This window comes from Mastigoproctus giganteus, chromosome 4, assembly GCF_048544385.1.
Source record: "Mastigoproctus giganteus isolate SK-2022 chromosome 4, ASM4854438v1, whole genome shotgun sequence".
NCBI classification, from domain to species: domain Eukaryota; kingdom Metazoa; phylum Arthropoda; class Arachnida; order Uropygi; family Thelyphonidae; genus Mastigoproctus; species Mastigoproctus giganteus.
In genome coordinates, this window is record NC_143578.1 from 124,463,987 (window position 1) to 124,490,959 (window position 26,973).

Consider the following 26,973-nt stretch of genomic DNA (forward strand, 5'->3'; position numbering starts at 1 on the left):
ATTCTATGATAACCAAGGATGAAGATGTGCACTTCTATTTCCTTGGGCATATTTTAACTCTGTTTCAAAACTAAATTTATCCATACTAATCCCAATTTAAACTTAAATTAGTATCCATCCTATCCTAATCATCAATTGCAGATTATACAAAAGGTGAGTACCGTAAAATTAAGCTACACTATTAACTTGAGACAATCTAAATCGGTATCTTAAGAAATTCTACAAATCATTCAATTGTCAGTATATCAAGCTTAATGTCAAAGTTTGCAGATGATACAAAGTTTGGCAGTTTTGTTAATAACAGTAATAACAGTAGGCTGCTGCAACAGGATCTGGAAAAGTTGGGCAGATGGGCTGAGAAGTGGCAAGTGAAGTTCAACATTGACACATGCAAAGTACTGCATGCGTAACAGAAAACCCCAGAGAGGTACTAACTGGGGGGGGGGGTGTTACATTCAGGGTAGTGGAGAATGAAAGAAACCTGGGGTAATTGTGCAGTCAGATATGAAGTTTCTGAGAAGTGCAGACCGGCTGCCAGAGTGGGTCATGGGGTCTTGTCAATGATATACAGAAATTTTACAATCAGGGATAAGGAGGCAATTATCCCCTTGTATAAGGCAAAGGTCAGGCCACACCTTGAACACTACATACAGGTCTAGAATCTCATTTTTGGAAGGATGTAGAGTTGCTAGATAGAGTATAGAGAAGAGTAACAAGACTGATGAGGGGAACAAAAGGGTGCTCATACGAAGAAAGGCTTGAATTCTGCAAATTGCAACTTCTGGAGATTATGCACCTCCCACGCGATCCGATTGAGGTGTAATAAGGTCTTGAATGGATTGAGCACTAAATGCTGATGGGATTCTTCCTCTTGGTCAGATTACAAACCAGAGGGGGCATAGGTTCAAAGAGAAGAAAGACAGTTGTAGAATTGATGTGCAGAAATTTGCCTTTAGCCAGCAGGTAGTTGATTGCTGGAACAAACTTCCATCTGTTGTTGTGGAAATTGATTGCTTAAATAAATTCTAGGCAGAAATCCTTTTGGAACAAATGAATCAGTGAAATGGGAAGGGATTTTTTTTTATTTTTTTATTTGCTGATGCTGTATAAAGGTTGCTTTCTTGCATCATATCCCTCTACTAATGCTAATGTGAAGAGTATATGTGAATCTAAGATTGATCATTGGAATAAATGTGGTGTGACAACTTATGAGAAGTGGACTGAGACAATTCAGGCCATGAAAAATGAAGGCATTAGTTTTGGAAACATAATATGCATTGAGAGTTTTATGTTAGGAATACCAGGCAAAAATGCATCATTAGAGAGGGTGTTTTCTTTAATGAACAGATGTTGGACTGATGTCTGTTGAAACTGTACAGGCAATATTAATAACAAAAACACATTTTAAACATATTTCTTGCATGAACTTTTACAATTTCATAAAGGAACAGCCAAACCCTTTTGGAAGAAATTCAGTCATCTAAAAAATATGACAAAGATATTAGTAGTGTATGTCTTGGACCATCTGCTCAAATAAAGATTTCTGTAATTTGACAGTGTTAATGTGGGACTAAGACAGCAATAAATATTTAAGTAACCTATGTTAATTTTAATCAAGCTAAACAGTAATGGCTAGTTGGCATGAAATGAGTACAAGATCATTTTAACTAGTATGGCAGTTGAATTGTGTCTACTCATCACCAGTGTCCCATTTTGTAATTTTTTAGTTTTATAAATCTGACCACCCACAAAAAAAAAAAAAAAAAAACCATTCTAGTCTGTGGATTTGTTTGTTTTTAAGATATCAGCTGATTATGATTGGAACAAGACAGTAAACTTCACTCTCTTAAGAAATGTTCAGTCAAAGTTTTGTTTTATAAAATTGGCCCTATAATCTAGACTTCATAGTCAATGGCATTTCCATAGCTTCACCAGAAAGAGCAGATCTGAAAGGGGTTCCCCCCCCACTTGACTAAATATCCTCACATACTCAGAGCAACTAAGAGAGTTCCTCTTAAGAGGAACTGTTTAAATGTAACACACGAGTTCAGACAATTTCATATATTTTAAACTTCCATGTGCACTTGTCTGTTAATAACAAAAATACATTTTAAACACATGTGCACTTGCCTGTTCTCAATAGTAGAAAAAGTACAGGTAGGCATGGGAAAAAAAAAATGTTAATTCCCACATTTTGAGAAGTCATTGTCATAAGCATATGCGCTATGATCCCATTAACACATTTGCTGCCATCTATATTTGAAAGAGCTTATCCAATGTGCTTGTAATTTTCAAAATTACAAGCAACATTGGATGAGATAATATTCGATAATGAAAAAATATATATAGATATATAGTGTTATAACTGCATTGGGATACAAGTTTAGGGTTATAATTTTGTACTGAAATTGAATCAAAATCATGACTCAGACCAGAGCAGCAAAGCAAAAGGCTCAAGCTAATGGGAGTGCTGAGGCTCAGGGGAGAACTGAGGGGGGTAGGGGGGGGGGCAGTTGCCCTCTGAATCAGAGCCTTTTGAAATGCACTGCTTGCTTGATGTTTGTGGGGTAATCAGGTACAGGACATGATATTGCCCAGGGGTATGTCTTTGTGTGTGTGCGCGCGCGATGTAAGGAGTGTGAGAAAATCAGGCAACAACTCAGCCTTGTTATGGGCCTATATGACAGCTTGAAGGAAGGGCGGATGCCCTCGAAGGATCTAAATTGAGGGGCCCATCAAGCTCTCAGCTGCCCACATCAATGCCAGAGCTTGCACGTGATCATCACACAACACAGCGGCAACTCCCAAGGCAGAATGCACTGGTCACACAGGTACTAGTAGTTGTTGGTGACTCTATTGTTAGGGAAACGGGAAACATGGTATGTAAAAAGGATAGGTGGAACAGGACCAGGGTATGTCTGCCAAGGGCAAAGGGTGATGAAGTTGTAGAGCAGATATCATCTTTTAAGGGCACAAAAGGTGATATTGTTCTACAAGTTGGCACTAATGATATTAAGAGCAGAAGACCGGTGGAATTATGGAATTACTTAACAAGTAAAGGTCACTGTTGAAAAAAAGCCGTGAATTAGGGTTGAATTTGAAAGATTCTGCAATTCCGTCCATACATGATTGGAGGGAGTATATGATGAGGGCCTTGTCGGTCAATTCTACCCTGGAAAGATTGTGCAAGGCTAAAGGGATACAATTTTTTTTCAGCCTGGTCTATACTTATTAACAGGAGAGACTGCTCCTACAGGGATGGGATACACTTAAATAGAAAGCATGCAAGAATATTTGCTGATGCTATCGAGGCAGTGTAAGGTGGATCAGAAAACTGCTAGCTTGGGGAGATACAAGGATTAATAGATTAACAGTAACCACTAGCAGAGGTGAAAGTGATTCTTGCACTGCTTCTATTGGAATCAGCAGCAGCCAGGAAAACAAGGTGCAGGATATTTCAGAGATTGCTGAGAGTCACTGCAGTACAAGTAAACACATGGGTTATGTTACGGTAGCTAAGAATAGGAACAGTTGCATGTATACTTGCGTATACACCAATGCTAGGAGTTCGGTATATAAATTTGATGAATTTAAGGTATTGCTCAAAACATCAAAGGCAGATATTTTTGGGATATCAGAGATGTGGTGTCACACAGACACAAGGAATGCAGAACCGGAATTTGGGGAGTACAACGTGTACAGGAAGGATAGACAGGATAGGAACAGAGGAGGGGTTATGCTATTAGTTAAACACATAAAATCCAAGGAAGTGAAGCAAGTTGACATCGCTGGACAGTGCAGTGTCGAGTAAGTCTGGTGTGCCATAAGCATTAGGAGATCAAAATTGAGTAGGAGTGTGTTATAGGCCTAATGACTCTGATGAGTATAATAAGAAACTATACAGGGAAATAGAGTGGGAGCCAGTAAATCAGATAGTCTTATGGAGGATTTTAATTTCCTAGATATTGACAGGAATTTGTGGTTTAGTCATTCACACACTAGCAAGGCTTTTGTGGATTTGTTGGATGACTGTTTTCTTCATCAGCATGTGCAGGGGGGCAACTAGAGGGAGTAATACTCTTGATCGGATTATCAGTAGTGATTTTTCATGCATTAAGAATTTGCAGATAAAGGAACACCACTAGGTGGCAGTGATCACAGTGTGCTGAAGTGGGATTTACTCAAAGAAGTAACTACCATCAGGGGTAAAGGGAAGGGTTTTGCTTTTGTAAATGCAAATACGGTGATCTGAGACAGTATTTCAATTCTGTACAGTGGGACCAACTGATGATGTTACCAACAGCAAATTCAAAATGGGAAGCATTCAAAGAATTTATCTTGGAAGCTACTAGGCTTTACATGCCAACTAAAAAATATTGTTCAAGGTTTAGGCCTAAATGGATGTCAGATGAACTAATGAGACATATGGCAGAGAACAAAAATGCATGGTATGCATATAAATTAATGGGTGACATGGAAGCCTATGACAGATATAAGCTAGTCTGTAACCAAGTCACAAAGGAGATTAGGCAGGCAAAGGCAGATTATGAGTAATCTTTGGCAAAGGATGCAAAGAAAAACAGCAAACAGTTCTTTACCTATGTAAACTCTAGAAGGAAAGGGATGAATCAGATTGGCCCACTGGACATTAATGGTTCAACTGTTGATGATACTGCTCAGGTGGCTAACAAACTAAATGAGTATTTTGCATCTACATTCCCACATGAGGAGTTATTCTGGGAGGGGGGAATGCCAGAGGTGAATTAAACTCTGGCAGTGAGCCAGATGATTTTGTAATAACTGAGAGGAAAGGGGAGGAGAAAGAAATTATTGAAGATAAACATAAAAAAGGCACGAGGGGTGGATGGGATCTATCCAGTTATATTAAAGGAGGCAGCAAAGGAAGTAAGAAAACCCTTAGCCATGATTATGAGAGCTTCTTTAGACTTCGAGGAGGTACCCATGGACTGGAGATGTGCAAGTGTGACACCAATCACAAAGGAGGATCAAAGGGCGACAAAAGTATTTACATATAGTTTAACTTCTGTTCCAGGAAAAATTAATGGAGGCACTGGTTAAAGAAGCTGCAGGATCATCTAGACAAGACTTCAGTTATAGCTTGGACACAGCATGGTTTTGTTAAGGGAAAGTCTTGCCTGACCAATTTGATTGGATACTATGATGTGGTCACAAAGGAACTAGATATATTGAATAACTTTGATATCATACATTTGGATCTTAGAAAGGGTTTTGATAATGTTGCACATAGAAGACTGCTGCACAAATTGGAGCAGTGTGGCATTGGAGGCAAATTGCTGCTATGGATAAAGGGATGGTTGAGTGGGAGAAAACAGAGTGGTAATCAATGGACACTGCTCATCGTGGACTAATGTTATTAGTGGAGTCCCTCAGGGTTCAGTGTTGGGTCCATTGTTGTTTTCTGTATTTATAAATGATATTGATGATGGTATATCAAGCTTAATGTCCAAGTTTGCAGACGATACAAAGGTTGGCAGGGTTGTTAAGGACACTAATGACAGTATACTGCTGCAACAGGATCTAGAAAAGTTGAGCAGATGGGCTGAGAGGCAGCAAATGAAGTTTAACATTGACAAATGTAAAGTACTACATATGGCAAGCAGTAACCCCAGAGTAACATATCAACTCTGTGGTACTACACTGAAAGTGGTAGAGAACGAAAAGGACCTGGGTGTAATTGTGCAGGCAGATATGAAGTTTTCTCAGCAGTGCAGACGGTGTGCAAGAGAAGCTCATGGTGTCTTGTCAATGATATACAGGAATTTTTCTAGCAGGGATAAGGAGGTGATTATCCCCTTGTATAAGACAAGGTCAGGCCACACCTAGAGTACCATATACAGGTGTGGAGGCCTCACTTTAAGAAGGATGTAGAGCTGTTGGAACTAGTACAGAGAAGGCCAACAAGATTAGTGAATGGAATAAAGGGTTGCTCTTATGAAGAAAGGCTTAAGTTTTGCAAATTACAGTGTCGTCTGGAGACTAGGCACCTGCGAGGTGATCTGATTTAGTTGTATAAAGCCTGGAATGGTTTGAGCATGCTCAATGCTGATCGGTTTCTTCCTCTTGCTCTGAATAATCACGTGAGAGGGAATAAATTAAAACTGAGGAAAGATAGAGGTAGGATAGATGTGCGGAAGTTTTCCTTTAGCCAGCGGGTAGTTGGTTGATGGAACAGAATTCCACCCCCCCCCTTGTTCTGGAAGTTGATAGCCTAAAATTTGGAACAAACGGAGGGGTGAAATGGGAGCTTTAAACATAAGAAAAACTTTCCAAATTGACAAGAACTGTTGCAGTAAGAAAATGCTCTATAAATAGCTCAAAGAATCATTCGATCACAAATAAAGCTTGGCACCCAAAGCCCTGGGTACCAAGTCATGGTACCTGCATGTACCGGTGAACCTTATAATAAAGATCTTATTTATAATAGATTCCTGCCTCTGTATGCCATATGAATACTTGTTTTGCATTTATAACTTCTGTGCATTTTTAGTTTTGAACACCTTTCTTCAACAGACACTGAGAAGATCCCAATCCAAGATTACACCTCAGGATGGGTTCAATGTCATGTGGGACGTTACTATTGTCATTATTTTTCCAACAGGATCTGTTCTTAGTGCATGTCGTTTATGCTCTCAAAAAAATGTCGCAAAACTAAAGCAGTTTGACTGGTTTTAGGGTGCTTCTGTTTGTTGGTAATGGGCTTCCAACAAGTCTGAGTATCTCAGCCCCACTTTCAGAAATCGATTAAGCTTCCATAGAAGACCAGATCCTAAGTCAGTTTCCCCCTACAGTTAAACTATTTATTTGTTAAACCATGATATTCTCAGTTTCCAATCAACACACAGTTTCTCATCTACAAGTAAACCATAGATATTCTCATTTAAAAATTTAACAACATTCATCTTTCTATTTTTATTATATTATATATTTTTAACACTTGTATTTTAACACTTATTTTATATCTGTTGTAATATTTATATATTATTTTTAGTTACAGCATTTTTATATTATGTTATAATATTATAGTATTTATATAATAAAGTTTAATTTAAACCAGTTTGCCAGTCATTACTAGATATTATATAGTGATTCAGCCTTGTTTTCTAACATTCATCAGAGGTTAAAATATACACTCAAACTTGAACAAAACGATAGCATAAACTTCTTGAACTTAGAGATTTTTAAAGATAATAGCCAATTAATAACTTACATTTACAGGAAACACACACATGCATGCGGGTGCGGAAATTTGAAATTTTACATTTTTATTCACACGCCCATACAGTGTTAACAAATCCATTTTATTTACACAAATCTACAATGCAATAAAGTATTGTCATTATGAGAATGACACAACAAACAGAATTGCAATACTTAAATTCTTTCTTAAAAAGGAAATATCTATATAGTCTCATTCAAAATACCACATATGGAACAAGAAAAATTACAAAATCATCTAGAAATAAAAAAAAAAGAAGAAGAAGTCTGTTACAAACATAATCTTTCCATATCAGCTAAACAACTCAGACTTTTTTGGTATTAACCTCAATTTTAGTACAGTGGACGATCAAATCGCTTTAAGATGAACTCTTCACAATAAAATATCTTTCACTATTGCGAATTGAATTGTAGTAAGCGCAGGACATTATTATCACATTTGCGAATTGAATTTTAATTCTTTTTAATTTTATTTCTATTAAACGAAGCTTTAAAAAAATAAAATAGGAATGAAGAGAAGATTCTGAAATTTTATTTGTTTTTTATATGATTTCAATGAAGGGCAAACACATTTCACCATAATAATGTAAAAGCCCGCAGAACTCCAGTAATTGGTATTATCGTTAAGATTGTCTCTGAGTGGATCACCTGGTCCTTTCTCTCAGCCAATAGCAGTACAGTCAGTCCTCGTATAGCACGATAGTTGTGTTCCTAGAAACCCTCTTGCAATGCAAAATCGTGCAATATAAACAACAGGCCCTATGGGGAAAATAGGGTTAGGTGCCGACCACCCAAAATTGAACACACATTTTTAACCAAAACATTACTAAACACAATAAATAATCGTAATAAAATACGTAAGTATTTTATTACGATTATTTACGTAATTACGTAATTTATTACGTAATAAAATACGTAAGTATTTTATTACGACTATTACGTAATAAAATATTGCTAATTCTTTTGCTTCTATCGTAAGCAAACTTGTTTTTTGTTTGATTTTCTATCCAAACAGTTGACAGCCGTTGCATCTTTTCCAATTCTTTGTGTCTTAATCTAATGGATTTTAATTACACTTTGAGTTGTTCCTGCTATGAAAGTTGTTTTTATTTTCTCTGCATTCTTTGTAATTCTCGGCGTTGCCTCATTTAGGTCTGTAGCACGTGCAATATGACATGGTCTTTTATTTCACCAAAGCGTTTCACAGTTTCATATTTTTTCGCTATCGACAGTGGCGGACTGGCCATAAACCTTACCGGGGGAAACCCCGGTGGGCGGAGGCCGGTGTGATTTTGACCATAAACCGTAGTATGAGGCCACTATAAATTTTCCCGGGTAAGAATTTTTGACCCAGTCCGTCTTTGTTTATCGATATTGCTTTTCTTTTTCTCTCTGAATCTGCAGTGTCTTCAACAGGACGCTTCCTTTTCACACCTTTTAAGTATTTTACTCATTTTTAGGGAATAAAGCACAATTACAAAACGAGGAGGCACGCTTGATACACATAAACAAAGCTGCGCACGTGTAGCAACTGAATAAACAACACCGTAAAGGCAGAGATACACTATTAACACCTCACATTTTACTAAATCACATTTCTAGGGGGTTACTACCATAAAACAATAAAAACAATTTCCAGTTGCGTTTCTGCTAGTGGAATCTGTTATAAACTGGTAGTAAACTCGATCTAATTGCATTTGCGATTATACCGATAGCTGGAATTGTGTTGGTTTTTACGTTATTATGGTGCAATGTGTTTCCCCTTCACTGATAAAAAAAAAAAACAAGATTAATACATTTTCAGAATCTTCTTCATTCGTATCGTGTTGCGTTCAGTTGGGATGATTCTGCGTTCGACTGCCATTTCTTGTAAACACAACGGCGAATCGTGCATAAGCGAATTCGGTTCGTGTTATATAAGATATCGTTCCCCTATTTATAAATTGTGTATGATCGAATTCGTGTAATGTAAACACGTGTTATACGAGGACTGACTGTATTTGTAAATGTGTTGGGCACCTGTTTTGTTTTTGCACTGTTTAGTTGAAGTGATTTTGTGTTGTGCTTACTTTAGATAAATATCCTGTATTGAATTCTTGAATGTACAAGATTTTATAAATTGATAATATGGCTCCTAAAGAGTGCTGTAAGAAGAAAATTTCAATTAAAATTAAACAAGAAATAGTGAAAAAACATGATTATGGTGCTAAAATTAGTTCATTGGTGTATGAATATGGTTTTTCCCAGTCAGCCAATTCTACTATAGCTAAACAAAAAGAAAACCTTAAAAAAGTTAAAGTAATTGATGAATCTAACACAGTACATAAAGGCAGAGAACTGACTGCAGAAATGGAAATGCTTTTGTTGATGTGAATAAAAGAAAAACAAATGAAGTGTGATACAATTCCTGGACAATACATTTGTGAAAATGCGAAGCAGATTTTTCAGGACAAATATTAAAACACCTTCAACTAGTGTAATACATAATATGGGGACTTTAAACCAGCAAAGGTTGGTTCAACCATTTTAGAAAAAGATCTGATATTAAAAGTGTCATAAGGCATGAAGAAGCTAGCAGTGCTAATCAGGAAACAGCTGAAAAGTTTCAAGAGCTCATTGAGAAGGAGGGTTACCTTCCTCAACAAGTCTTTAATACAATGAATGGGCCTCTTTTGGAAAAGAATGCCCAGGTGAACATACATCACAAAAGAAAATTTGTGATGTATGTTCCCTGGGCATAAGCCTATGAAAGATAGGCTTACTCTGCTATTCGAGTCTAATGCCTCTGATGATTTTAAACTTAAGCCAATGTTTGTTTACTACTCACCAACTCCAAGAGTATTTACACTGCAAAAGTCATCAAAGGCAGGTTGGGTGTCTTCTGACGATGTAACAACAAGGCCTGGGTGACAAAACACTTCTTCAATGAATGAGTACAGGTCAACCATCACTAACCTGGCAGTGTTGGGACCTGTGGGTGCCGGATTAGTGAGTTTGCCGGATCACCAGTGGTTATTTTAGCACATACATTTTACCCAACAGCTAACCACCTCCTTCTATCTTTAAAACGTTGACTGCCAAGCTAGTTTAAGAAAGAAATTCCCCAGGGGCCAAAAAATATTTAGGAAATAATTTGATTAGTAATTCTAAAATAAATATTGTAATGTCAGTGTTCTCATTTTTTCGCTTAAAATATAAGAAAAAAAAAGGTATTTTTTTATGTCGCATGTGGCCACATATGTTGGTTACTTTATTTCTTGAGAAGCCATGTTGGCCACATACATGTGACGCTATTACGGCATACATATGAAGGTCATTTGTGATTAGTTTATTGCACGTGCAGCGAGCGCTGCAATAAAACTAATTACAATAAAATAAATTCTCAAACATCGCAATAAGTTTGTCAGTATTGTTAGAGATTTTGTGAAAACAAATTCGTTAGCATGCTGTATTATCCATCATATCATGTTGTGTTTTTCCACAACTTTGTATAAGTGTTGTAAAAAAAAAAAAAAAAAAAATATAAAAAGGAATGGCTAAAATAAAATTACTAAGATAAGAGGAACTGAGAGAAATTGCTGGAATTTGCAATTAAGCAGAGTTAAACTTCTCACAGACACACCGCTGTCGAGTTTTTTCAGAAGTTCAACTTTATCTGTTATGGACAATGTACGGTGTTTGCGCTTTACACCACGAGAGGCACTTCCTTTATGCACTGGAACCATGGCTGGGGCTAAATGTGAGCAGTTTATAATAACAAATGCAGAAAAACAAGTGGGAATGGCTTGCCAGTGTTTATGAGTTCACGGCAACAGCTGATGCCGCAACCAACACCACCAAAACAGTAGCGGCAGGTCTGTGCGCTGACCCGGGAAATTTAAAATTATGTTTGCGGAAATTATGTGCGAATTAGCGGTGGAACTGGATTACCAGTGGCTGGATTAGTGATGGCCGACCTGTATTTGAAGTATTTTGTCTTTCAGTCAAAAGATACTTTGAAAAGAACAAAACTTCCTTTACAGGTATTGTTAATTTTGGATAATGCTCCAGGCCATGATCCTGAACTTGCCCTATCTCTGGAGGAGCAATTACTGTCAATTTTCTCCTACCTCTCTGCTTCAGCCTATGAGTTAGCACGTGATTGCCAACTTTAAAAAAATTTACACAAAGATGCTTGTCAAGTGCCTTGAAGAGATTTCTGGATACAGAGTCATAACCTTAAAGGAATTCTGGAAGACCAGGTTTAAGATCTTAGACTATGTAAAAATGATTGGCAATTCTTGGAATGAAGTTTCAGCTTAGGGCCTCATACTGCAAGGGGCCTCGCTCCATCTTAAGAATTCTTTTTTAATATTCTAACAGTGGACTGGTGAAGGGCCTCATACATGTTATACCTTAGGGTCACAGCAAGTTTAAATCCAGCTCTGGCCTCGATGCAGCCTGGAAGAACTTATGGCCTTCAGTCATCCATGTTTTTGCAGGATTTGAAGCTGAAGGTGTTCTATAGCAGGAAATTATCACTCTTGGTGAGTCCTTGGCTCTTGAGATTGATGAGGAGGTGTGAAGGAGTTAATTGAGGACCATGTAAGAGAGTTGACAACAGAAGAGATCCAGGAATTAAAGCAGATGGGTGAGCATGACAGTGGAGATGAGGAATATGAGGAGGATGACCATGTAGCAACAACTCAAGAAATTACTGCATGGTACATTGTCATGAGGACAATAAGAAAAAAGCCATATATTGAAACCACTGAATTGATGACCTGCAAATTTTAAGATCATGTGTTAAGTTATTTCAAGAACCTTCAGAGAAAGCAACAAAAGCAAACCACTTTGGACAGTTTTTAATACCATAAGTATCAAGAGGCAGCGATTGGAAAGAACACCAAATCCTGAAGGTTGTCCTCATATCTTGATGGTAAAAGATTCTCTTTCAACTTCACCATTGAAACAGCTTTTCCAGTGTAAGTTAAATGAAAAATTACCATTCTAGTTTTTTTGATGTTTATAATTATCAATTATCATTTTAAACAACATTGTGGGGGGAAAGAGAATAAGTATAAGAATAATAAGGGGAAAGAGGCATCAGTAAAATGAATGAAGACGAAATTTTCAAGATTATAAATGATGCTAGAACTAGAGGACATAAATTCAAGTTACGGGGGGAAATGGTTACATTGGACTGCAGGAAGTTTTATTTTAGCCAGCGAGTTATAAATTACTGGAATAAGTTGCCTAAATGGGTGGTAGGGCTGACAGTTTGGGGAAATTCAAAGGTCATCTGGACAGTACCTTCAGGTGAGGGAAAAGCATAGGATGATAGGTTTAATTTCCTGTTTTTTTATTAATTATTATTATTTTATTTTTAATCATTGTTTTATTCGGGTTTTTTTTTTTTTTTTTTTTTTGGCTGGTGCAGCATAAGCCATAGGCTTTCTTGCACCATGCGGCCATTACTAATACTAAGTAAAAGTGTGGCAACATCAGCAGTATTCTATATAAAACAAATACAACTTCCATTAAAATATCACCTTTTAGAAAGCTAAATAGTTTAGTTATATAGCAAAAATTTCAACTTCCAAGGACTTGGAACGAATTACCAAAAACTGTGTTATTGGGTTCACATTACAATATTTTCATGATATGATGGAGTCTCTGGAATGAATTAATATTGTGAAGTGAGGGTCCACTGTATTTTCATCTCGTAATAAAATGATGTATATATTTTAAAAATTATAAAGACACTTCCAAGTATAATACTGCAGACATCAATAACATAGTATATGCAGGGTTGATTCAGCCTTTTGATAACGATTTTGGCGTTAATCCTGCTTGTGACGTATGGCAGCAATGTAATTTTTTTTTCCCCACAGGCGCAGTCCCAAACCTTAAGAAGAGGTATATCGGTTGTAGAAGTTGTTTTAATGTCGACATGCCTCGGAAATTGAAACCTCGGAATTCGGAAGGTTACATAACCTGACTTTCCAAAGAAAGGTACAGTTAAGCGAAAAATTATTGATAGGTGCAAGTTGAAAAATTTTAGTGTATCGAAGTTCAGTATCCATAAGGTTTTGAATGGCAAAGGAAAATTCCGTGAAGCTGCTGCAAGTGGGCAGAAAACACAGAAGAAACTGAAACCTGCTCCAAGTCGAACGAGAGAGGTAGTATGAAAAGTGCAGTCGCTCGTTGTCAGTGAAAATCCAAAAAGGCTAGTGTCACGTGTGGGAACATCCCAGTCAACGGTCTGTCGCATAATCAACGAAAATTTGCAACTGGAGAAGAAGCACAAGGCCCTCGTACACCACCTAGGAGCAAAGCACATTGCAGAGCAGAGGGTCAATGCTCAAAAACTCTACGAAAAATATCTGGCAGCTGAAAGGTGGAAATTCGTAGCAACAATGGATGAAGTGTGGGTGTACCTCTCCTATTGCAACAAAATTCGGGCAATTTATTACCGTCCACAGGTGACAAGGCCTTTCCAACATGGGTAAATCAGCGCAGGGAAAGTTTTGGCCGAGGTTTTATGGTTGTAACCGGTTTTTGTTATAACAGCAAATTTGAGTTGCATAGAGTGGCTAAAAATGTGAAAGTCAACTCAGTGTATTACCAGACTGAAGTTCTACAGCAGTTGTTTTAACATGAAATACCCACATTGTACAGTTCTGATGCTGAAAAGGTCTGGGTGCACTAGGATAAGGCTTCCAGCCACAGTCATGTTCTACCCGTGCTTGTTTGCGGAGAATTGAAGCGGTGATAGGTATTCGTTCAATCCCGTTTGAAGACATACCTGTTAAATCACCTGACGCTGTACCTATGGATTTTTGCACATTTGGACTTTTGAAAAGAGCTCTCAAAAACTGCCGCCCCAGAACTGTTGAAGGTTTGTGGAAAGTCTACCAGCAGGAATGGGACAAGATCGACTTGGCAGTTTTGCAGCGGGCTTTACTTCAATAGAAATTGTGATGCCGTGTGATAGTCCATGAGCAGGGAAAATAAATAGAACACAACCGTTGGTGGCGGCATGGAATTTTGTAGTTTTAAAGGACTGTCAAAATCATTATCAAAAGGCTGAATCAACCCTCCATACTTATTCATTTTCAACAAGTATGTAATGCATGTTATATCAGCAGCACTACAGTTAAATATAGCACTTCAAACATATCTAATATCACAGCCTATATCACCAAGCCAGCTCCAATCCACTCAACATCACTGGAAATTGATTCAGCAATAAATAATCAAACTACCTTCCAGTGATAAATTAACCACTTTTGAAGCAATAGCAATAGAATAGTTCAAAAAAAAAAAAAAACACCCAGTTTTTAGTTCTTCATGCCAAACTCTCTCCAGAACATTTTCAGTAGTATGGAATTAGAATAACATTAAATTTCATGTGCATGATCAAATTGCACTACGGAAACTAGAAACAGATAAACTCTCCTTCCTTCCTTCCTTACCATTATGAACCAACTTACGATGATTCGAAAGTTTCCCATTTGGACTTTTGGTTCAACAGTGATTTTATATAGTGAAACCCACATGACATGTTTACTGCATGATACATTGTGATGAGGACACTAAGAAAAAAGCCAGATATCGAAACCACTGAATTGCATAGAGGAAAGTGCACTGAGAAAGGTGCACTTTCCTCTATGCAATTTAATTTTAACCAGTTTTTAATATCTAAACCTCTGTTTACTTAATTTTATCTATTAACACATAAGAAGTTGGGAGGTAAGTTCTGGTATTTTAGGTTTGCGATCTTTTTATTGTTATTTCAACCTCAGAACTAAAAGTTATCCCTAACATTAACACATACAACATAAAAATTAGTGCAGCAAGTTAATGCTACATTTAGAATTATGTCCAACAAGGTCTGATTCTACTTACTGAATGCCAGATACCCTAATGATCAAAATAAAAATAAAATAATAAAAATTAGAAAGAAACAAAGCAATACTCACCTTCAGCTGTGCAACGAGCACAACTTTCCACCCCAGGAGATGCACCCTCACACCCACTAGAGCATGAGTGCAAGGCATGGAACTCAAAAGTACCATTTCTTTAGTGAAAAGTAAGCACTTAAGATCACAAATGCTCGTAAGCCTACTGATGTTTCCCAGATGAAGTAGTACTTGTGAGTTTCTTGTCTTCAGTTTCATTTATTGTAATAGTGGCACACTCAAACTTTGATGTAGGTGAGGCTGTATATCCTTGGGTGGAATTTTGGAGAGGTTTCTGCATTATCAAAAGTGAGTTTTCATTTATTTCTTATTTTTATTAAAAGGGTATCTTGGGCATCAGAATTGATACATTAATTTATGGTATATATGGCATTCCTTTTCTAGAATAGTCTTGGAGTCATAATCACATTTGTCTTTATATTATAGTAGAATTATTTTGTTTCCATTCATGAAGACAGTTCTTTTGAACTTCCAATTTGTTACCTATATTATATTTTAAGAAATTACTACCTATATTGCTGTTCTAAGAAAATCTATTTATAACCATACATCTAAAATTTTTAAACGCAGTCTGAATTGTGAGTATTATTACTCTTCATTGTTGTTCTTTTTTTGTTATAAGGCATTCTAATCACTTTACCTAGTTTTCTGTTTCATGTTGTCATCCATATAGCACAAATGCTGAAGATAAGCTGCTGCATTAGCTCGAACAACATTATTAGGATGCCCTAGGAACTCTATTACTTCATGAAGGTCAGGATCTCTCCACCGAACATCTGTTTGGATATTAACAAAAAATACATAATTTATTCAGTATATAATTCTCTTTAAACTAATTTCCACATGGCAATCATGTTTTCACAAGCTTGTATCCTAAAACAGGCCAACCATTTTTTTTTTTTTTTTTAATCTCTATTGAGAAATACAAATAAGTAAAGAAATATAAATAAGTCATTGACATAAAGTCAATATGCCTTACCACAAAACAAAATTCTGATTGCAAATACAAATCCAACTCGGAACTTAAACTGAACACATCATAACTTATTACTCTTGCTATCTGGTTAAGAATTTGTGTATATTACAAAAATAATCATATTTTATTTAGTTGGTAAGTATTGTATTGTTCCTTTATGTTCAAAGTGAACTTAAAGGCTTAACGTGTTGTGGCTCCCAAAAAGAATACAATTCAAAAAAATTCCAACTGCACCAATTCCTTATGCAATATTTTCATCTTAAAGAAAAATTTCGGTTCCCTTTTACCACTTTAATCAGGTTCTAGCTTTTCCAATTGCCTTCCAATATGTCACAATCTTTAAAATGTGCTGGAGTTCAAAGAAGTATTGAATCAAACATAGCTCAAATTCATTTTCATTTAACTAATACATTTCTGAAATTTTTAACTTCTTTGACAAGCAGTACTTGAATTACAAATTAACTTCAATAATATACTGATTCTTTTATAACAATCATATAATTCTTTAAGCTAAATGCCTGCTTCAACTGATAAATTCTGTTTCAGGAGAAAATAATTTATTTAAATTTTGGAATAGAGTAAAATCCTGTTTTGTATATTTTGTATGTTCAAAAACATCAACAAATGACTGTAGGTGCTTTTAAAATCTAATTCTTGGTTAGTTTCCACCTAAATTGTCAGTGCCTATAACCTTGTTCTCTTGTTGGTTTAAAATCAATAACAAGCATTTCAAAGTAGACAAATAATATAACTTAATTTGCTAAGTTATATTACAGTTTGCCTATTTTTCTGGTTTCTTACTTATTCTGTTAGTTCTTGATGAATGGAGTCATTAATCAGTATACTTCTATTTTACTTTCAAAAAATTTTTTAACTGTTTTACAACTTGGCTGTTTATCCCAGGTAACATTAGATTTTTTGTTGCTTGCAGAATTAAAGAAAAGCTTTTTAGAGAAAGATTTACAACAATATCCACACGCACACACACACCAGAACAAAGCCTTTGTTCTGATGGGCGAGTTGATGTTATTGCAGAGAGTATCTCAGTCATTAATGAAGTGGCTAGGATGCTGTGAAGTAATTGATAACCTCTGGGCATATCTGAACAAAACCTCCAAACATCTATCTATTCCTAACAAGAAACAAAGCAGGATAGAGTGCTTCAGTTCCTCATAATCTATATCCAAATGCAATAAATTCGGATTTCTATGAACTGCATATTTATTTTTTTTAATCTTTCTCTCTTTATGTTGTTGCACCAATTCTTCACTGAATGTTTTTCTATTTAGTCTGCTGACCTTTGTGTTCTTCTATAGCTCCTAACAGCAGAATGTATTTAAAACTATTCAGGAAACCGTTCAGGAAGGAACTAGTGATTGCTTTGAGCATTATAGTGAGCAATGCCTCCTGTTGAGATTGCTTGAATTCAATCCCTGCAAATTGAATGAAACAAACTCATGTGGCATCTGTGAGAGAGTTTTTCATTTTAATTATAAAAAAAAAAATTTTGGTCATAAATTATAAAAAATTTATTCAATATTTTTAAGAAGTTCCGAGCTCACATATCCTCCAAATTAAAAAAATGCTCACGTGACATCTGGAAGATGCAATGTGAATGACTATATTTTTGTCAGCTGTTTGCTTTTAGCCAGTGAAACCAAAGATTTACAACAAAATTAGGCAACTCTTGATGTCACAAGCACAACACCATGTGGGAATGGGAGTTGCCCACAAGAAAGATGGATGTATATGCTCACTTGGCACCTGTTGAATGCCAAACTTTTTTTTTTTTTTTTTTTTTTTTGTAATTCATAGCATATCAACAGGTAATTCATAGCACCAACGGGTTCTCCAAGCCTCTCCATACCAATTCCACTCTCACCTCCACACGGTAGCCCCTGGGACCTGAGCAACCTAGGGGAAGGTTCAGTTTCAACCCCAGCAGAATCTAGGTCAGGTGCAGATGAGAGAAGGAAGGATATGTAGGGCCTTCACTTCAACATGCTATGAAAACAGGGCCTACATATCTGATTACTAGTAGACAGGCTGGTAATCCGAGTTTTGGTGGCGGAGGAACCTAAACGTGTCAACAGTAGCAAATGCAGCTTCAGTTAGGGGAAGCTACCAACATGGAAAGCAATAGGAAACTACCCTGCAGAGTAAACATATCTCAAGAAATCCAATGATGAGCGATCAAGAAAAGACTTAAAGAACTGGAAAAGACAAAGGTGGAGACAGCTCATCAGAGGAACTGACCAGTCACAAGGATGAATTACTGGATGATGACAGCATATCAAATGGAAATAGCAAACACTGTATACTACTGAGTTAGAGAATATTGGAGGGCAAAGGAACAAGGATTTGAACACAAAGGAACGAAAGGAACACTTAAAAAAAAAAAAAAAAAAAAAAAAAAAAACAGAGAGAGAGAGAACAGAAAATTTTTTAAAAACATGGCTTCTCTCGAGTGTCACATTAGCAGCATATGGTTCGATCTGATAACTGAAAATGTTTCAAGGCATGCATAATTTCAGATTCATTTATTTCATTTTTGTCTGTCATGAGGATGGTCAGAAATGGATGTATCAAGTACTAACTAAGTGATTGAGTCTAGAATAAGAGAGAGAGAGAGAGAGAGAGAGAAAGAAAGAAAAAAAAAAAAAAAAAAAAGGGCCATTCCAAAACAGCTCTTCCATTCTAGAGGGGGGAGGGGGTTCTGCACAACAAGGAAAAGTTCTAAAGACTGTTAAAATTGAAATCTGACACTTTACAACATTCCATCTCACTTTCAAGTGAGATAGAATGTTGTAAAGTGTTGTTGTTTTGTTTTTAGGAGCATTAGCAACTAAGGCCATATTGCTCCGGGTATATGCGGTGGTCATTCCCTGACCTTTCCACATCCTCCGTATTTGGTGGTCATGGGTGCGAATCCCGGTCTAATGAAGAAGCGTGTGCTACGGACTACTGCTCCTGCCCACCTGGCTATGGAAGCACCGTTGAAAAGTGTCACAAAAAAGCTAGTAACTGAGACTTGGGGGGGGGGGGCTACAGACATTCAACCACCAAAGAGGAAAAAGTTACATACAAGAAGTATTGTCATTTATAAAACAGGCATCTAGATCCAATGTTCCTTTGATTTCATAGAAATCACTTGAAAACAAACTAGCATCTGTTTGGTAGTAATGCTAGAGGAGGCTTCAAGGCCAAGTAATGAATAATCTTGCTTTCACCTCTGATTAAAAGGAAACTGTAGCAATTATTAAGCTGGAAGCACTGAAGAGGCAGCACTTCAAATAGTGGATACATGTGAATCACTACAGAAAATCATGAACAAAGGGGGGGGGGGGGGAAAGCAGCAAATACTCCAGAACTAATTCACAGTTTTCTTAAAAAACCAATAATCCAAAGTTACCGATTTTAAAGTATTTTACAATTATTGATTTCACAGTATTAAAGATGGTATTCATCTTTAATACTGTACACAGGACTGGAGACCTGTGTGTGTTATGGGGGTATAATGGTGCATAAGCTGCTGTGGCTATAATGTGCCTAGACTGGACTGAAGACCTCATGCAGACATTCTTCCAGATATGCCAAGCTCTGCTTGCTACCTGGGAGTCTAAAACACTGATGGAACTGATATTCAGGTGACACTCAAGTCAAGTGGACCTAATTTTAGCTTGGATTTTTCCCAGGCAATAATAGGTACTAAATGACTTGTTTCCGAAACTTCAGTTTCATTTTCTTCCCACACTGAATGTTCTGTGAAAGCCAAATCCTCTGCTTGCACTTTTACAATGGTGGAACTGTTAGTAGCCCTGGGTATAACCCCAATGTGCAAGTCCTGAAATACAGCACAGAGTGCATAACATACCAGGTGAAAACCAACATAAGCAGGGGTCGAGGTGTGGAGCCCACACCACATGGAAGAATGTCGCCCTTCTATGTTACCAGGCAATAATAGGTACTAGATGACTCATCAACTGGTGAAATATCAGCACTTTGCTTATTGGAGGCTTTAAGTGGTGGAACCCATGTTCATTTTCCAGAACAAAGCTCTGGTAAACCCTCCCCAATCTCTTCCATCATGCAGTATTCATTGTTGTCTTTTGAAGTTATGATGGACATCATGGTAAGATCCAATCTTCCTTACATTTTGAGAGTACAGCTCTAAAAACGTGTTCACAGGATGGCCACTAGTTAGCACACTGGACGGAACCCACTGACAACTCTCTAGAAGGTTTCTGGATCAGTTAGTGTATAATCTTGCTGCCTCTACTCTGCCAGATAGTCTGAGTGGTGTGTATATTGGGGGGGGGGGGCATTGTCAAGGCCACACTGTGTCAAGGAGCTGGCTATATTCTTACCCTGCGTACGTCATATCCAAAAATTTCATTATTTCATAAAGCATGCCCTCCCACTTTCTTACAACTGAATACACCATGAATTGTCAAACTAATAGAGCAAATTTATCTAGTTTTTCAGAGAGAATCTCAGTTATCAGTTGATTCAACCACCGCTCATATCAGTTCTCTGAATTATTTGCTGTATGATTCCTTTCGTTTCAAAGGTAGTACTTGAGCATATGTCTGTTCTGGTATTCCCTGTCAGAAACATTAATTCGGAATCTCCTCTTTTTGACCTTCTCTGGCTCAAATTCATTTGTTGCCTCTATCGTTCCCCCAACTCCACTAATCAACTGGAACATTTTGACTTCCTCTTTTTGAAACTTTACTTTCTCCAGTCCAAATTTCCCAACAGTGTAGTAATTTTCCTTGGTGATTTTAATGTTCAAAACTCCAGCCAGATTCCATTTTCTAGTCACATAGACCCAGCTGGTAGAGACGCTGAGGCTTTTGCATTTACTAATTACCTCACACAGATTGTTCATTTACCTACCAGAATACTAGACAATCCTAACCACACAGCCAACATGCTTGAATTTTTCTCACAAACAATTCTTCTAAGAAACACGGTCAAAATGAGAGGTGCTACAGGCACTTCAGATCATAACTTTGTGATGGTTTCTTCACCAGTGGAGCCTCTCTCACGTGGCCATTCCCAAACTAGTGTTTGGCATTACAACAATGCCAAATGGGATGATTGGCAAGATTTTTTCTTCTTTTCCTTGGTCAGATTACTGTTTCAAATCTTCTAATGACATTTCCTCAGATCGTGTCAGCCTATTATTTCTCCTATTTTTCTTCCAAATAATGTATTAATGATCTTGGTAAAACACCTCCTACCATTCACAACACGCTCCATTCAATGCCACCTGTGGTCTTCCGTCAAAAGGATGTCAGAAGGAATTAATGGATCTTGATGCTAAGAAAGCTCCAGGCACTTATTTCTCCATATGTTCTCAAAACCTGTGCTCCTGAATGTACTCCTGTTCTATGTTGCCTTTTTTCACTTTCTCACTTCAAAGATGTTCTTCCTTCTGCTTGGAAATTTGCTCATATCCAGCCAGTTCCTAAAAAGGGTGACAAATATCGCCCAATTGCAATTACTTCCATTCTTTCAAAAGTAAAGAAGAAATCAATTAATCACCAATTCTTAAACTATCTAGAAACCTTCCATCTAATCAACAATCGCCACTAGGGATTCCACAGTAATCGATTTACTGGTGATATTCTGGCTTATGTTACCCATCTATGGACAAATTCAATGGAGAAGTTTATGAAATTCAAGCAGGTGCTCTTGACCTTTCAAACGTTTTTGATCATGTTTGGCATAAAGGTCTTCTAAATATGCTTCATCTTATGATTTGCCAACTGTTTTTCGTAATTGAGTATCCAGTTTTTTTTTTTTAAATGGAACTACTATCTCATGACAGTATTAAAGATCTTTACCAGAGAAGACTCTAGAACCATATACAGTCACCACCCCCTCGATTAACATAAGGGTTGCATTCCGCTCTACGTTAAGTCTGATTTTATGTAAGTTGGACTTTCCACCATGCTTGTGCACCACAACATGTAAATAGAATTATTTATTGTATTTATTTAATTTTTTTTTATCTCATGCACAGGAAAAATTACAATTTAAAAAATTACAAAATTACAAAAAAAAAGAAGAGACAAGCATAACTTCAGGAAGTTTTACCTGCTTGTTATTTGCTTTTTAGGAGCATTAGCAACTAAGGCCATATTGCTCCGGGGATATGCAGTGGACATTCCCTGACCTTTCCGCATCCTCTGTATTTGTTCATCATGGGCTCGAACCCTGGTATAATCAAGAAGCGTGTGCTATGCACTGCTGCTCCTGCCCACCTGGCTATGGAGGCACCAAAGTTTTACCTCTCGAGTATCGTTGCCAGAATCAACATGTTCAGCTGTTAAGTACACCTCTGTGGAGATTTTAGAAGGGGTCACTCTTCTAACATCTCCACTCAATCTTACGAAAGAGTGTATTAATGGATAACTGGACGGCGACTTTCTTTTCATTGTAGATTTCTTTGTAGCAAGAAAGCATATTATTCACCTCTGTTACCTTTTAAGAATCATTTGCCATCAGGATCCATCTTCTCAAACCTCGCCATTGCCAATGCAATTTCACGAAATGCTTGGTGATGAAGTGTCTCAGATCCTCATTTGATTCATCTTTAGCTTTGTCGGCATTTTCTTCTTTCACTATCCTTGCCTGCAAGTCAATAAGTTCTTCGTTAGATAATTCCTTCTTTTCTTCCTCTATTAACTCCTTCGCTTCTTTGGCATCAACCTCTAGCTCTGCAACCTTTACAATCTTAATTGTAACTTCTTCATATGATTCGTCTTTTTCAATTCCTTTGAAGACTTTTACGTGATGTGGGCATATTTTGTTCCATGCGCAATTTAAACAACTTTTAGTAATTTCCTCCCAAGCCTTATTAATGTTTAAGATGGTATGGTAAATATTGTAAGATTTCCAAAAGTGTCTTAAAGTAAAATAAAATAAAATTTTTCTCACAAAATTTACTGCAACAGTGCCTGAGCTAATGTTGTGGATAAATAGTATGCATTTAAATTCGAAAAAACACCCTGATCCATAGGTTGGATGAGTGAAGTCATGTTTTTTGGTAGACATATGACTCTCAACGTTTGAATTTAAATCATCTAGATGCGTAGGATGTCCAGAAACATTATCCAATAGAAACAAAATCATGAAAGGAACGTCATTGTCTTTACAATATTTTTCAACCTCGGGAATGAAATAGCATTTAAACCAGATGTCAAACAGAGATGTTGTTATCGATCTTCTCCGGTTCGATCAGAAATGCATGGGTAGGGTGGCTTTATTGATGCCCTTAAATGCACAAGGATTTCCAGAATGGTACACAAGCAATGGTATTAATTTGTAATCTGCCACTGGATTAACCCCAAGCAAGAGTGTGGCCCCATCTTTTGATGCCTTGAAACCTGGCATTGTATTTTCCTCTTTCAATGTATGTTTGATCGGGCATTTTTTTTTTAATGCAGAGCAGCGGCATCATTGTTAAAAATTTGCTGCATTGAATAGTCGCCTTCATCAATAATGTTTTCCAGCACATCACAATTTCTCTGCAGCTGCAGAATCGGCACTGGCATCTTCACCACATTTCCCTTTTTTTCCCCTCTGCAGGTAGTCACCAAAAAGAATGAAAATGCTGAAAAACTGCATCCAATAGCAGAGTTGCCCCTGCCCAAAAGCTCAAATATACAGTGTTATGGAGGTTTTGCTGCAATTCTCTAACCATGTTAGTGAGAAACCCTGTTATATAAGTACAGTGTTAGAGCGAAACCACGTTGTAGATGTACTGTGTTATACGGGGGTTGATTGCATGTACCAACATTGATCCGTGATGATGATGAGGTTTAAGAAATGTACACTGAAATTGAGAGACTTCTAGATGAACAGAAAACTCACTACACCATCATTATGGGGGACTTCAATGCTAAGGATGGAAAGAGACAAAACAGCACAGAAATGGAAACTAGGAAATTTTAGAATTGGTAAAAGAAATTAAGGACTTGTGGAATTGCATAATCTTGAGGAATGCCAGTAATGAACACTTTTTTCAAGAAAAGTGTGAACAGAAAATGAACATGGAAGAGCCCAAGTGGATTAACAACTAATGAAAGCAACTTCATCCTCACTGACAGAAGATATATTGTGAACAATATTACTGTCCTAAACAAGGTAAATGTTGGAAGTGATCACAGAATGGTAAGACACACGCTTGATATAGATGTAAGAAAAGAAAGAGAAAAAAACTGAATAGAGTAAATAATATGGTCTTTGAGATAACAGAAAAGGAGAAGAAGCAGTATGTACTGGAACTTAGGAAGAAGTTGGAGGTTCTGCAGACCTTACAGGATCAAGATATCGATTAGGAATACAACTTCTTAAAAGTGATAATATCCAAGAAACCTATCGGTAAAAAGAACAAAAAATTAGTTCAAACAAAAAATCCAAAGAACAAAAAATGAGTCAAGAAACACTTGTCATGATGAACCGAAGACAACAAATGAAGAGCAAGAAACACTGATATGGACTATATTTGAGTATATTGAGTTATGCAAAGCCATTAGAAAGAAACTCAGAGAGGTTTGACACAAGAAAAATAGAACAAGCATTAAGGGAAAACAGAGGACTTAAATCAGCAGCCATGAGCAGTAATACAGAAAAACAAATGATACTAAAACTGAAGAATAGTGATTGTTTATTTATAAATAGCAGAGAAGACAATTCAAATAGCAGCATACAGTATAGAGAACATGGGAATCATGGCAGCAGTGGGGCAGATGGATCACAAATTAGCAACACATACAACACACCCAAAATCCTTCCTGATGAGGTAGAATATGCAATGAAGAAAATGATGTATCAAAAAGCCCGAGGTGAAGGTGAAGTTACTGTAGAGTTGTTAAAATTAGGAGGAAGAGATGTGACCGAAACTCGCAAGACTCCTCACAAAATACATTAGGAAAGGCGTGATGCGTAAGGAGTGGAATAATGCAATCATAATTTTGCTGCATAAGAAATGAGATAAATCAGAAACTGGAAATTATAGACCAACTAACTTGTTATCCCACATCTAGAAGTTGTTCACAGAGGTCATTACTAACAGATTAGAAAGAACACTTGATGAGAATCAAGCAAAAGAGCAAACTGGCTTTAGGACAGGATTCTCAACTATGGATCACCTTCACATAATATCACAGCTAAGGAGAAAGCAAATGGATATAAAAGACAATTATATCTGCCATTTGTGGATTATGAAAAGGCATTTGACTTCATACAGCATAAAGCTATATTTCAGGCATTAGAAAGACAAGGCACAGACATCCCATACATTATGATTTTGACTAGTCTAAATTTGACTAAACAAAGACAGTAGAGTAGCAAAATGAAAAACTGAGAAAGGAGTGCAACAATTAGACATAATATCTTCGAAGTTGTTTACTGCTGCCCTTGAAAACGCTTTCAGAAGACTGGACTGGTCGCAGAAACGAGTCAATGTGAATGGAGTACATAAACCATTTACGAATTGCAGATGACATTGTGATCATCAACCATTATCTCAAAGAATTAGAGAAAAATCTTAAGCAGTTATGCAGAATTAGTAAGGAATTCAGACTAAAGTTCAATACGGTTAAAACAAAAGTAATGATAAACAGATATGCCCCACTAAGGTATATATAACCATTGAGGCAGCAGAAATTGAAATGGTGGATTCATATGGTGGTTTGACGTTGCAGAGCAGATATCATCTTTTAAGGGCACAAAAGATGATATAGTTGTACACGTTGGCACTAATGATATCAAGAGCAGGAGACTGGCAGAATTACTTAACAAGTACAGGTCACTGTTGAAAAAAAGCTGTGAATTAGGGTTGAATTTGAAAGTGTCTGCAATTCTGCCCAGACACGATAGGAGGGAGTATATGATGAGAGCCTTGTCGATCAATTCGGCCATGGAAAGACTGTGCAAGGCTCAAGGGGTAGAATTTTTTTTCACCCTTTACTGTACTTGTTAACAGGAGAGACTGCTTCTAAAGGGATGGGATACACTTAAATAGAAAGTGTGCAAGAATATTTGCTGATGCTATCGAGGCAGTGTTAAGTGGGTCGGAAAACTGCTAGCTTGGGGGGGATACAAAGACTACTAGATTAACAGTAGTCACTGGCAGTGGATACAGTGAAAGTGATTCTTGCACTGCTTCTATTGGAATGAGCAGAAGCCTGAAAAACAAGATGCAGATTATTTCAGATTGCTGGGAGTCATTGCGGTACAAGTAAACACATGGGTTGTGTTGGGGTAGCTAAGAATATAAACAGGTGCATGTATACTTGCGTGTACACCAATGCTAGGAGTTTAGTAAATAAATTTGATGAATTTGAGGTATTGCTCAAAACATCAAAGGCAGATATTGTTGGGATATCAGAGACGTGCTGTCAGACAGATATACGGAATGCAGAACTGGAATTTGGGGAGTACAACGTCTACAGAAAGGATAGACAGGATAGGAAGGGGGGAGGGGTTATGCTATTAGTTAAGAAACACATAAAATCCAAGGAAGTGAAGCCAGTAAATATCGCTGGACAGTGCAGTATCGAGTCAGTTTGGTGTGACATAAGCATTGGGAGATCAAAATTGAGAGTAGCAGTGTGCCATACGCCTAATGACTCTGATGAGTATAATAAGAAAGCGTACAGGAAAATAGAGTGGGTCAGTAAATCAGAGAGTCTTCTAATGGGGGATTTTAATTTCCCAGATATTGACTGGAATTTGTGGGCTGGTCACTCCCACACTAGC

The 26,973-nt window shown here is 37.1% G+C and overlaps 1 protein-coding gene across 5 annotated transcripts in view; it reads right to left on the bottom strand.

Moving 5' to 3' along the window:
• The window catches only part of LOC150087042 (catenin delta-2-like), an 863,363-nt gene that overhangs the window by 391,540 nt on the left and 444,850 nt on the right, over positions 1-26,973 (bottom strand). For all 5 annotated transcript variants that reach the window (XM_090372913.1, XM_090372911.1, XM_090372910.1 and 2 more), the window contains one exon: positions 15,862-15,997. In XM_090372913.1, the coding sequence (XP_090229039.1) occupies positions 15,862-15,997 (136 nt within the window). The remainder of the gene's footprint in view (positions 1-15,861; positions 15,998-26,973) is intronic.